Source organism: Erithacus rubecula, assembly GCF_903797595.1.
Source record: "Erithacus rubecula genome assembly, contig: SUPER_Z_unloc_2, whole genome shotgun sequence".
In the NCBI taxonomy this organism is placed as follows: domain Eukaryota; kingdom Metazoa; phylum Chordata; class Aves; order Passeriformes; family Muscicapidae; genus Erithacus; species Erithacus rubecula.
In genome coordinates this window covers 8,253,321-8,266,688 of record NW_027635860.1, presented here as the reverse complement: position 1 = coordinate 8,266,688, position 13,368 = coordinate 8,253,321, and the positions used below count along the sequence as shown (strand labels likewise).

Genomic DNA, 13,368 nt, shown 5'->3' with positions numbered 1-13,368 from the left:
TGCAAATGGTAAATCTGGAACATTGAAGAAAAATTTAAATGAAAACACAAACAAGAACTGGTAAAGAGATGATAATACAAGCCTTGGGCTATTGATGTCTCTCTCTTGTAGTGTTAAGGTTCAGGGAGCAGTGAGGACAGCACACTAAAAGCCATCTTTCCTCATTTCAGCTCTGGCAGAGTTTTTACTTGCTGTACTGTCTACTATCAAACAGGGCCAGCCAGAAAACAGAAGCAACAGCTTCACAATATTACAGTCTCATTATCTTCTCTTTAGAAAAGTAATCTATTTAGTTCTCTTAACTACATCTACTAACAACTCACTTATTTTTAAAAGTAGGACAAGAATTTTTATTTTGGCTATACTTTTTTAAATAATTCTACAGAAATTTTCAGTTGGGATAGATCTTCAATAATAATCAGCTTATGCAAAAAGGGGAAAAAAATGTATACATGCATAGTTTATATCTTAAAGAGAAACTGCATGGCACCAGTTTTTGTCTTGATTTCAACAGATTAGATACATGACTGAGGATATTGCTTTCACACTTCAGAGTTCAGTTTATTAAGGATTACCAATGCAACATTTGCAAAATCAGTTTTATGCATTTTCTCTTTCTTTTGATTATTTGCTTTACACACATGAAGCTCTTTTCTTCAAGTCCCTAAAGAAAATAAAAAGGTTAATGTAGCACTGCTTCCTGTCAGAATTACCAATTCACATAAATGCTGTACAACAGGCAACTTGTGATCCTCAAGTAACTGTTTTGCCAGCAAAAGTTAAACAGTGACACCACCAGCAGGCAAATGTAAAACAAAAACCTAGTGGTGATGCACTGAAGGAAGGCAAGTGTCCCCTGCTAGGAATATAATGCACATTATTCAAATGCACCTCTTTGACTGCCATACCACTCCCCTCGGGAACCACTTCCAAACTTCAACTACATGTGCCAGAGGTACAGGCTGAGAGCACACAGTATCTCATTTATCCCATTATCCCACTTACGATACAGCACAGACAATCCATACAGAGCAGTACATACAGAACTGACACCTGACTTTGTGCTGATCATCACAGCAATTTAATAAGAGCAGTTACATTACATCTGTGCACACCGATCTGGTCTCAGTTAAGATCTTCTCTAGTGCTGGGCTCCTTAGTTCTCTCACTGCCCCCTCCCCAAGGATATGCACACAGGTAGGCTTGTTCTGTGCTTGGTCATTCCCTGACTCTGCACATCCCTGCCAAGGACAGCCATCACAGCCAGTCACCAGCGTGGGCTTGCCTGCTCTGCTCAGTGGAGCCTCTGTGTTTATTTTCTCTAACCATGCACAGGACATCTGCCCTGACACTATCTGTGGAGTGCTATCCACAGACATGCACAAATGGACAGGAATAGCTGGAATTCCTTGCTGAGTAGGCAAAGCAGGATCAAGTCTAACAACTACGCCCAAAGCATCAGCTGCTCTTTGTTGGGACTCACTGACAGAAATACAGTAGGTGCTGGAAGATGGACTTTAGTATCCCCCAGACAAGCAAAAGAAATTGCACCCAAAGCTATTCTACTCCAGAATCATTAACTTCCATTTCTTCAATATGCTTATTGCAAACATGCACATCAAGAACCCAAAAGCTGACTTATGAAGTCAGTAGATGTTGTCACATTACTCCTGATGGAAAGCTACTTGACTTCAACCTCTTTTTAAGCACCATTTTAAGTTATATTGATTTTACAATCAGAAGACATTAACAAGGAACAGGCTGATTTCAATATTTTCAAGCTACTGTTTATTAAAAAACAAGGTATCCATAGAATTTTTTACCAGACCACCTCTATCCCTTTATCATCAACCTTATGCTGCCTTCCATCAGCTACAAACTAAACTGCTACATAGCAACACACAGCTCTTACATATAAGCCTCCTCTGCCCTAAACTGGAGCCATTCTTTCTTCAAAATGTCCAAGAAACATACTTGTGCTATGCTGATCAGCACCCAAAACCTCCACATAACAACTTTTATGAATTTCCTTCCCCCATCAAAAGAATTTAAATATCAAACAAAATAAGCTTGCACATAATATCTTCCAAAAAGTAGCACAGTTAGTTGTTCATGGCCCCCTTCTGCAAGAATGGGAGATGGAGAATAGGAGAGAGAACTCAGGTCATAGAATATTTTTCTGCTGTAGGAAAAGAACATTTGCTTTTCAAAACAATAGCAGGATTTACGCTCCACAATGAAGGCAAAAAATGTCCAGGAAAATTTATGAATGCTTCCCAAGTCTTAGAAAATAAACTCTTTTTCATGAGGACAAAAGATAAACACCAACTAATATAAATCTTAAGCACACAATGAAGTAAGATTTCACTGTCTGAAAATCATTACTATTACAACAGAGTGCATCAAAACATTTGCATTTCTGTGCCATCCAAACAGGATTCTAGAATAGTGGGAAGACAAGAGATAAAATGGATATCTACAACTGCAAGTATGTTGACTAAAGAAAATGAGTAGGACATCAACGTTCTTTTATACTGATATCTCTTAAAGCTTTCAGTTTCAGTTGCAAAGCTTGCTTCCTTTGTCTTCCTTCACTACCTGCAGCCTGAATTTGCCACAGTAGAAGGGATCTCTGCATTTGCACAATAACAGAATGCAGTTTGGGATGGTTAGAGCCAAAAGCCACCAGCCATCACCCACCTAGGCATACAATTTAAACCTGACAAAAGAGTTTTAGCATTTGTGTAGTAAGTACACCTTCTTACACATTACACAAACATGCATTTACAAAAAAAACTTTTTTTATTTAAATTTGTGGAACTTGAGAGAATATATAAAAGAAAAACATAATCCTTGCTGTTTAGATACAACCAAAGCAGTTACACTGTCAAAATAAAAAAAAAAAAAGAAACCATGTCTTTATATTAATTTATAAATACAAGAATTTCAGTAATTTTGGTGTATTTCTAGACATGTAATATATAATAGTTTGTGACTGCCCATTTATTTAGGAAGACTTAAAAAAATCCAAACCTAATTTAAAAATTAATATATTTCAATCGATCACAATGCTTTAACTCAATGTTATGCCACAAAAACTCAATTTAAAACCCCTTAGACAAGCACTAAGTTTTAACTTTTCAAACTTCAACATTTCAAGCTGTTAGCTTCTACTAATAGTGCTCAAAGGTCATGCTGGACATATTTGATGGAAATCATACTGTAGATCTGCACAGTAATACCAAAAAACATCATGGTGAATTTAGGTAACTTACAAACAGCATGGGATTTGATGTCTTGGATGATGAAAGAATGCATGTCAGGATTTTTACCAGCACCATTACTTTTAAAATGTTAGTCTGAAAATCAAATTGATTTTACCTTGATGATCCAGATGTTATAAAGTCATTTCAACCACACATAATAACCAGACATGCTGCTATCCCTTGTGTACTTGAGACCCATTTCCTAATATGCTTAAAAATATATTCTACTTTTTAAAAATTCCATCAAAAATACAAGAGAATTAGAGAATTTTGATGAGCCTGTAATTCCCAGCTGATCATTTTAGCCACAGAGTTGAACTTCACTATTTTTTGAATTATTATTTCATTGGAGATGTCCTTTACTGTTAAGTCATGATTTTGATGTAACACTGTATTTAAACAATTTTAAGTTCAAGTTCACCTGTATTCAGCTATTAAAGTTAAAGTTAGCTATTCAGTATTATCCTACACTAAAAAGCAAACGACCAAAGTGTAGTATCCAAAACTCAGTACATTCACATGGCAAAATTTATTTATGATATAAAACCTCAGACTGTTTAAAAGTTAATTAAACTCAGCATAAAAACAGTCTGCTTCAGATAATAAACAAACAATCATCAGTTAGACATATGGATACAGAAGCAACTGCAGCATCAATTTTACATAGTTTAAATAAAATTTACATCTATAGTAAGTGATCCTGCAACTCTCTCCCACAACACAAAAGCCAGATTGAATTTTTGATAGTTCTCCTTCCACAGGCAAGAACTATTCTCAGCTACAAGATGAATTCAGAGTTCAAATTTCACAACACTAAGCATCTCCTTTGAAACTCAAACCCTTGACCAAATTACATGATGGACAGGGCAGGAGAAGCTGGGACCAGGACAAGGACAGGAAACAACAACCAAATCAACACACAGAGCTATCAATAGCCAGGGATTCCTGCAGTCAACTACCAGCACTCAAAGAAGCATTAAGGACCTTTTGCTCTGTGTGGGACATAAGTCAGAGACTCCATAAAAACCAAGATTAAAATTATTTCTGCAGAGACTCTGTCATTAATAACATTAAGCAAGCTGAAATGAATGCTTTTTGCTTAGCAATCTAAAACTAAAAGACTTCTGCAAAAGATATGAGATAGTTTCCAGTAAATAACTGTCAAGCAAGCCTTGTAAATATATTAAATAAGAAGCAATAAGTCAGAAATTTAGTACTGTACAGCTATCTGTCAAATAACTTTTCATAGTTCTTGTCTTTTCTAATTGAGAAAAGGAGCAAAACAGAGCCTAAATTCACCTCTGACAAACAAACAGAATAAGCTTTGCTACTTGAATTGACATTAAGTTGCACATGACCATCTGTAACAGATTAAAACAGCAATATCACTCAAAACAAAGCAGCATGAAAAGCAGCAAGTTCTTCTTTAGAGGGCTTTTCAGAAAAGGCCAATTCTATTACGTCAATTATGTCTACAGGGGAAAAAAAGCATTGCTGTAGGAGTAATACCTGAAGCACAAAATAAGAAGTAATGACATTAATATGGCTTAAACAGATGCAGTTAAAAAAACCTACTAAGGCCAAAGACCATCATGACACATTTTAAATTCTCACATTTAAATTTCTCACCTGTTATCCAACTCTAATTCCTGAAAATCCTAGGGATTAAAAATCTTAACTCTGGGCTAAAAATGCTGTATTTGCTATGCTCTTTTTGATTTGCAGCTACATGCCCCCTTTTTGCCTCCAATAAGCAAAAGTTCAAGTTTACCTTAAAACATTATGCTCAGAAACAAAACTCTTTCATACAGTCTATCAAACAAATGATCTAGTATTCTGCATAAACCAAGATTTATCACAACAGAAAACACATACACCTTGTATCATGAAAATAACTAAAAGGAGGACAAAACAGACAAACAGCACAACATCTGATAATTACATTATTGGAAATGGAAATATTAGAAGGAATGTTGGTACTTACTGTGCCTGGCTCTCTGTCTGCTCCCGCAGTAACCAAGAAATGGACAGACATGCCCGTTCAGACACAGAGGCAAGAACAGAAATAAAAAAGGGGGGAAAAATTAGAACACAAGCCACAAACAGTTTTAAAATGGCTTTTATTTATATAAGTCATTGCACATTCCTAATACAGTGATTTCCTGAAAATTACAGTATTTTGTAAACATGATTTACAGTTTAACCATACACAAAGCCTAGTTTCATTTCATGACAGAATAAATTATTTTCTTGTCAAAAATTAGTCAAGTGCAATTTTGCCCAATATTTAACTAAGTACTAGAATTTAAGCTTATGAAACTGAAGTAACAGATGCAATTATCTAAATCCTTTGTTTGAACACATTCACTTAAAAATTTAACTTCATGTTCCGCCTACCTTCCCTCCCACCCACCCATTTAACAACATTACTTTCTTTGATAAAAATCACCATGAAGTAGTTTAACAGTTTTTCACCATTTGGTGCAGGCCACTGATATTACAGCTGAGCATTTACCAGGATGTCAAACAGCCCTGCAAAGTATAGAGCAGGTGACACCTAGTGATCCCCTTTAAAATATTGAAAAATTCCAAGCTGCATTTTGCTCCTGTGGTTTATATGCAGACATTTAAACGTTTGCCAACAGTTTTTTTCTCATTCTATATAACTTGGATTCTTTAGAGATGCACATTTGCAGCAATGTGCAAATTTGACAATGTCCTAATCAGGCCTGCCATGCCTCTCACCTCTGTGGTGGTCTGCATCGTGATGCTTCTTGTCATCTTTTATTGCCAAGTGAGACTGCCCACCCAAAGCACTGGAGAGGGCAAGAAGGCCAGCACTGCTTCCAAGGGGAGGGATTCCTGGAGGCTGAAGTCCTGATGGATGTGGTGTTAGAGGCACTGGAGGTCCATGGCCGTGGGAGAGGTGCTGAGCCTGCAACTGCTGCTGCTGTTCCCAGCGGTACCATCATCCCCAGAAGAACAACGCACAGCACATGGTTTGGGAAGGATAAGGCAGAAGTTTGGTTAATTTTTGAGAATCTATAGAGGATTTTCACATTTATTTGTTTCTTCTTAATCTAGCCCCTCCCCTTTAACCCACCACACTATATACACTGCATTATATCATGCTGCCTGAGGACAGCTCTTCTCCTGTCCCAAAACTCTAGTTGGATATTTATTTTGCAGCCTGAAGAGTAAGTTCAGCACCTATAGATTATTTTGGGCAGCTACTGCCTACCAAGCATCTCTGGCAACAAAGAACAGTAGCAGAAGAAACAAACACCTTTCCCTTTCTAGACAAAGCCTTATCACTGCTCTGCAAAAAAAAAAAAAGTTTCAGTGGCAGGATCAATTTAAACTCATATCCCTCGCTTCCCCCAATTTGGAAGCAGCAATTACATTTCTATCCTGAATATATACAAATGTAGAAGATATTTATATATCATATTTAATAAAGTTTAATTTGCATTTTATTCTAGCCAAGTTTTAAGGGGAAAGAGGGAAATGATTAATGACTTAACACACTATTTCAAAGCCAGCTTTGAGCTGAAAATCCAGGTATTTTAGATAGCATGGAATTCTCAACAAGAAACATGATATTAATGAATACCTCCATCTGTTTTGAAAGCATCTTGCAAGACCAAAATTGTAATGAGTGGACATACAACCCTGTAACCAATCTGCTTAAATCATCTGTAAGCAATTTTAGAAACAGAATTTTTACATTAGAATGTCTTCCCCATAGTTTAAATATTAAGATATTTTCTAAAACTTTTATGCTTTTATTAATTTTTACAAAGTTCAGCTCTCCATTTAATTTGTCCAAAATGCTCAGCAAATGTTATTTTTAGAAAATGAAGCTTCAAAACCACCTTTATCTTATGTCATAGTTCCCATAATCTGCTCCAGGTTAACTGATATTCTGCCTCTCTCTCCTGCTTGTCTCTGGGCATAAGAACAGAACAATCCCCTCCACCTTGGTCACTCTCCACTATCCCTCTGCTCAAGGCAGATACCAGGAAAAAGCTAGAGTGCCATCCAATTTATGGGATGAAAAATGAGGCAAATAAACATACATCTGAATACAAGGTGAATGCTAGTGGTCCTGTAATAGCACACAAAATTGTTACAGTACTTCTGACAGCTACTGAAATCCTACCTGGAATGCGACTTACAATATTTCATCCATGACTGCAAAAAACCTCAACTCAAAATAATGCAGAAATATTTAATCTGTTTCTTTAGGTGTGAAGACTTTTCAAGACAAACTAACAAAAATACCTGTGTAACTTCTACTGGTTAATGAATTCATTTATTACTATTTACATATATATATCTACTGAACTCCTACACTTCTATTTCTCATAACCCTATCCCAAGACATGCCTTGAGCTGTTTATAAAATTGTGCAGCAATGGGTTGACATCCAAGAACTCTGGACTGCACTTGCTAATTTTTCACTTTTCTGTTATCCAACTGTCATGGAGCAATCATTTACCTATATTTTGATAAAATAATATATAATAATCTTTAAATTTACCACAGTCCATTTAATCAATTCTATAAAGCCACATGTTTACCAAATCTGTCACATCGCATATCAGGAATTTATTTGTGAGTGCTGCATAAAAAGCCATGCTAGTCTACACTTCAAAACATACATCTGATCACCACTCTTTTTAGTATGTTTACAACACAAGGTAAAAGAGAAGTATTTCTTATTCTTCTAATTTAACATGTTTACAACAACACAAAAGGCAACATTTTGAAGGAAGCATTAGGAATTATTTTGATTTTAAGTAGTAAACGCAATAGACTGCTTTCTGCAATATCAAACAATTTTTGCTAGTGAAGCATCACTTAACTGAAGAACTATCAGTAAGGAGCACTGTAAGGTCTGACAGGACTGCAGAGGTTGGGTGTGGGGGTTTTGTTTTTTGCATCCAGTTTCTACAAAACAATATGACATCCCTCCCCACAGACTTTAACAAGACTTTAGTAGTTTCTGGCACATTTCCTCAAAACAGGTAATAACCCAATGTCTTGGCAGCCTCTCTCAGGGATGGTAATCTAGTCACCTCCTTCCTCATTGACCACTTCAACCAGGTCAGTCATCTGTGCTCTAGCTTTGAGGACACATGAATCAGCAGGACAGTGCAGCACTCTTGGCATTGGTCTTACTTATCCCCAGCTGCACTATCACCCCACATTATCCAGTCTTGGGGTGAAACTGCCTAAGAATAAACAGCAATTTATTTCTTCCAAACTAGTTTCATGGAGAAAAGCCTCCTGCCTTCTCCAACAAATTCAAACTAGCTTCTTTTGCAGCATGACTGGGGGAAAGTCAAAACAGGGAGCAGGACTTAAATTGTTTCCATTCTTGTCCCTACCATTTGGAAAGTGAGGGAAGATAAACCTTACTCATCCCTCTCCCACTTGGTTCAATTAGCAAACAAGTTAACCCACTTGATTTCAGGAAGCACAGGTTAACATTCCAGGAATTATCAGGGGCACATTACCTACCCTTCCCTGGCTCTGGTTTGTAGCCTGCACACCGTGCATTATGAAAGCTGAGAAACAAGGACCAGATTAATGCCCTATTAAAGGTTCTAAAGTGAGAGTGAGGGCTGTGTTCACTGGTGGTGTTGCACCCAGACTGTGGGGAGCAATGGGCAAGGTGTGGTGGGAGATCTGCAAGTGCATGGCAAAGCTGCTCTGCACGTTTTTGCAGCTTTGCAAATGGTTACTTACAGGCATGGCACATAAAGAACTATAAATACTGCACATAAATACAGGAAACTGACTTAAGACTGAAAGCCTGATCATAGTCTTTTAAGTCTCCAAAGTTTTGTCATGATCTCATGATTATCTGATGTTCTTTGCTGTTTAGGACTTGAATATACTGATTTATTGTTTAGATGTTATTTATTCACAATAGGTTTAAAGTTCTCCCTAAGAGATGAGGGATTATCCACAAAAATGATCCTTTCCAGAAGTTCATATTTTTATTTAAAAAATCTTTAATTTTAAAAAGCATATTGTATTATCTTTGTAGAAGGGGAAAAAAATGAATATGTGCTGCACACAAAGGAAGAAATTAAAGACCAGGGAGAGGGATAACAGCAAGATGCTCACCAGATGTATTTAGTAACTAAACATTTGCCATAGAAGATCCTACAAACAATTATGTTATGCATATAATCACTTTCCCATCACTTCAAAGACACTAATGCCTGCTCTGTAACCTTTTAAGAGCTTAGCAGCAGTGAGATATAAAATGGAGTAGGTTGGCAGCAGTATCATGGTCTACTAGGCATGTTCATTAGCAGTTAATTAAAAACTAGACATCTGCCATAAGAAACGTGTTCAAAAAAGGATGAGTAACAGGTCTGTCTTACTACCAATTATTATCATTACTTGCAGAGCAAAGGCTGTGTCCACTTTCAGAGGAAAGTGGGAAGGTAGAGAGGAGTGCAATGATGCATACTAAAGTGACTGCACTTAAGATAATTAGCCACAGCAGTGATTTTAAAAATATCAGTAGTTTACCCACCATTTTGTTGCAAACCCAGAAGTTCATATTTGAAAGGCAGAAAAGGAATTAGAAACTCGTATTACTATACTGTTTAGATGTAGGTTTTATTGTCTCCGATTTTTATTTCCCAGTGTCTCCATGACCAAACCATAAAGCCCCAAAACTCGGCATATAAAAAACAGCATTGGTGTCGCCGAGCAAGCACCTCCTAACAATTTTAAAGGTAGTACAGCTTTTTATCTCCCACATTGTAGCCAAAGTCTAGCTATGAAGAGATCTTTAATCAAGACTTTAAATGTGGAATTACATATTTAATCTCTGACAAAAACTTCCAAAGACAGAGTTAGTATATCTTTGTGAAATAGTTTCTACAATTAAAGAGTGACAGATCTCCCTTAGGCTACTTGCTCATAAGGATAGAGAACAAGCTCTTACAACACCACTCCTCACCTTAAAGCAGCTCTGTCGATTTTAACTTCTTAAAATCAAACATGTGATTTTACTTTAGAACCTTTTTCACTTAAATACATGATTTTTAACCTGTGTCATTAAGCACTTAGAGCATTCTTCTGTTCTTAAACAGATATACGATGCACTTTTCTGTATCTCTTGAAAAGCACTGAATTAAAAATTCAAATGTGATTGTAAATGAACAGTGGAAAAAAAGGTTATATTTTGTCCCAAAATACAATAGCTGTCTTCTCTTGTGATTTTTCTAAATAAATGCTTGAAAAATAAACAGTTTCTTTTTATTTTCCAAAATATTATCAGCACCAGTATCAAGTAATATTATCAACAGTTAGCTGTTGATGATGATGAACAGATGCCCAAGCTCCACAGAGGTGTTCTGAAAAAATATCTGGAAAACATAAGTCATTTAGAGAACTAAATGTAAAGGATGATATTTCATGGCAACTTTTGTAAAACAGGAGAAATGTGATTTTTTTTCAGATCAAGCAGACAGAAGGATATGAGAGAAAAATATGCATTACTATGTTCAGTTTCATTATCATATTCACTTCATTTCATAAAAAAGTGAGAGCCTGCATCAAATATCTGTGGCAAACAAACACAAGAGGGCCAGTGTCTTAGCACATACAGGTGATCAAGGAATAACCTTTTCTCTCACTGTTTAGAAATATTCTTAAAACCAGTATTGCAAATACAACCTGTCGAAAAAAGGAAATAACTCAAAATGATGAGTTACTCCTGTCACAACCCATTTTTTTTCTTTCTTCACACAAAAACCAGAAACCCTGTATGCACAACTCACAGTATCAGCAGTCAAATTTGACATGAGCAAACTCAGAAGACACTCTTAAGTCGTTAATTAATACTTACATTTAAATTTCTGTAAGTACTTTCTAAAGAGTATTACAGCTATAGGCAAGAAAATATTTCAGGACAACAAACAATCACTTGGAAGAATATATTCACATTCTTCTACAAACAGTGACTGTATCCATGGGAAGAAAAAAAGATGCCATCTGTTTAAGACTTCTGGCATGTCTTTGTTATGACCCCTCACAAAATTCTTGCCACTCAAAGAAATAGTGCATTGAGGGATGGATTATTACCTGGATGAGGACTGGATGGATGACTGCATGTGAAGAGCCAATGAAACTTAACTCGAAGAGTCAACAGCTTCACACCTCTGTGGAAAGCAGTAACTAGTGGTGTCTCTTTCTTTGTGATGCAAAATGTGACCAACACCACCCAACATCTTCATTAAAAACACAGGTAGTAGCACTGACTGTGGTCTCTGCAAGTTTGCAGATGACACCAAGCTGTGCAGTGGAATTCATTGACTTAAGGAAAGGGGTGACATCGAGATAGACGTTGACAGGCCTGAGAGGTGGGATCATCTCATGAGGTTCCAAGGCCAAACACAATGTCTGGCACCTGAGACAACTTCTAGACTGGGGGAGGAAGGGCTTGGGGATGGCCCTACTGAAAAGAACTCACAGGTGCTAGAAGATAAATCATTGGTTTATTGCATCTGCAGCCCAGAAAGTCAGCTGTATCCTGGGCTCCATCAAAAGAATTTGGCCAGTAGGTCAAAGGAAGTGATTTGTCCTTCTTCCCTCTACTTCATGAGATGCCTACTGGAGTACCATGCCCTGCTGCTGGGGTCCAGAGTGCAAGAAAGACATTAACCTGCTACAGCAGGTTCAGAGAAGATGCACAAAAATGATTCAAGAGGGCTGGGACACCTTTCCTAATTAAAAAATACAAAGTTGGGGCTGTTCAGCCTGAAGGCTCTAGGGACACCTTACTGTGATCTTTATATACAAAGTGGGTCTGTAAGAAAATAGAAAGACACTTTTTACTGGACTGTAGCTGCAGAGCAAGAGGCTATGGCTTTACACTGAAAGATGGTAAATTTATATTGGACACAATGATAAAACTTTTTATGTTGTGACTGGTGAGACACTGGCTACTCCATCCGTGGAAGTGCTCAAACTCAGATTAGATGGGATTTTGAGCAACCTGTCTTGTGGATGGTGTCTCTGCCCACGGTAGAGAGTTTGGGCTTGATCTTTGAATGTTTCTTCCAATCCAAGCCTCTGTATCATAGCTGAACAGGTTTATTTATGAAATATCAAATAGTAACTGCTTACTGCTCCATTTCCCTATGTTGCTTTGGCAGTAGCTGTCATGTTTCCTTCTGGTTGCTTCTACATATTTCTTTTCCTTTGATAATATCACCCCACAAAGTGTGTTAATTCCCACATGACACTTCCTTCTGACCTATTTCAACCCTAATCTTCAGTACCACTGCAGCAATTTACAAAACTTAAGGTCCGAGTTTGCTTTTTTTTGCTGACAGTACACAACTGTGAAGAGTGGCTGATACACCAGACAGCTGTGATAACATTCACAGAGAACTCAACAGGCTGGAAAAATGGACTCACAGGAATCTCATGACATTCAACAAGGGCAAGTGCAATATCCTACACCAGGAAGAAGAATCCCCTAAATTCATATACACTGGGGTCCACACAGCTGAAAAGCAGTTTTGCAGAAAAGGTCCTTCCACACCAAATCATGCATGAGCCAGTAGCATAATTCCCTTGTGGAAAAGCAGCTGAATGCCATTCTGGGATGCATTAGACAAAGTATTGCAGCAGGTCTAGGGAGGGATCCTTCTTCTCCACTTATCACTGTTGAAACTACAGCTGGATTACTATGTCTTGTTCTGGGATTTTCCTTACAAGAGACATGAACAAAACAGAGAGCATCCAACAATATGTCTAGAGATGGGTAAATAGTCCCAGGCCTCTCAGCCCCTCCTCATATGGCATACTAGACTAAAACATGGGAGGGTGGCCTTGAACATTTGAACACACTCATTTTTGACTGAGCCCTTGCTACCCAGGGAGCTTTGGAGACTTCATCCTTGAACACACCCATCTGGTCCTGTATAACTGGCCCTAAGTGGTACTGTTTGAGCAGGGGCAAGTAGATCAGATGACCTCCAGTGGTCTTTTCCAACATTACCAATTTCATGATTCACAAACAGCAGAATCACAGAATGCCTGAGGCTTTGAGGGACCACAGCCC

General features: G+C 37.5%; 1 protein-coding gene across 5 annotated transcripts in view; it reads right to left on the bottom strand.

The window, feature by feature from the left end:
• The window catches only part of TLE1 (TLE family member 1, transcriptional corepressor), a 72,237-nt gene that overhangs the window by 23,329 nt on the left and 35,540 nt on the right, over nucleotides 1–13,368 (bottom strand). For 3 of the 5 annotated variants that reach the window (XM_079331063.1, XM_079331065.1, XM_079331061.1), the window contains exons 7-8: nucleotides 6,012–6,216; nucleotides 5,251–5,267 (exon numbers count right to left, since the gene is read on the bottom strand). In XM_079331063.1, coding sequence (XP_079187189.1) covers nucleotides 5,251–5,267; nucleotides 6,012–6,216 — 222 coding nt within the window. The remainder of the gene's footprint in view (nucleotides 1–5,250; nucleotides 5,268–6,011; nucleotides 6,217–13,368) is intronic. The other 2 variants (XM_079331062.1, XM_079331064.1) reach the window with 1 other exon arrangement.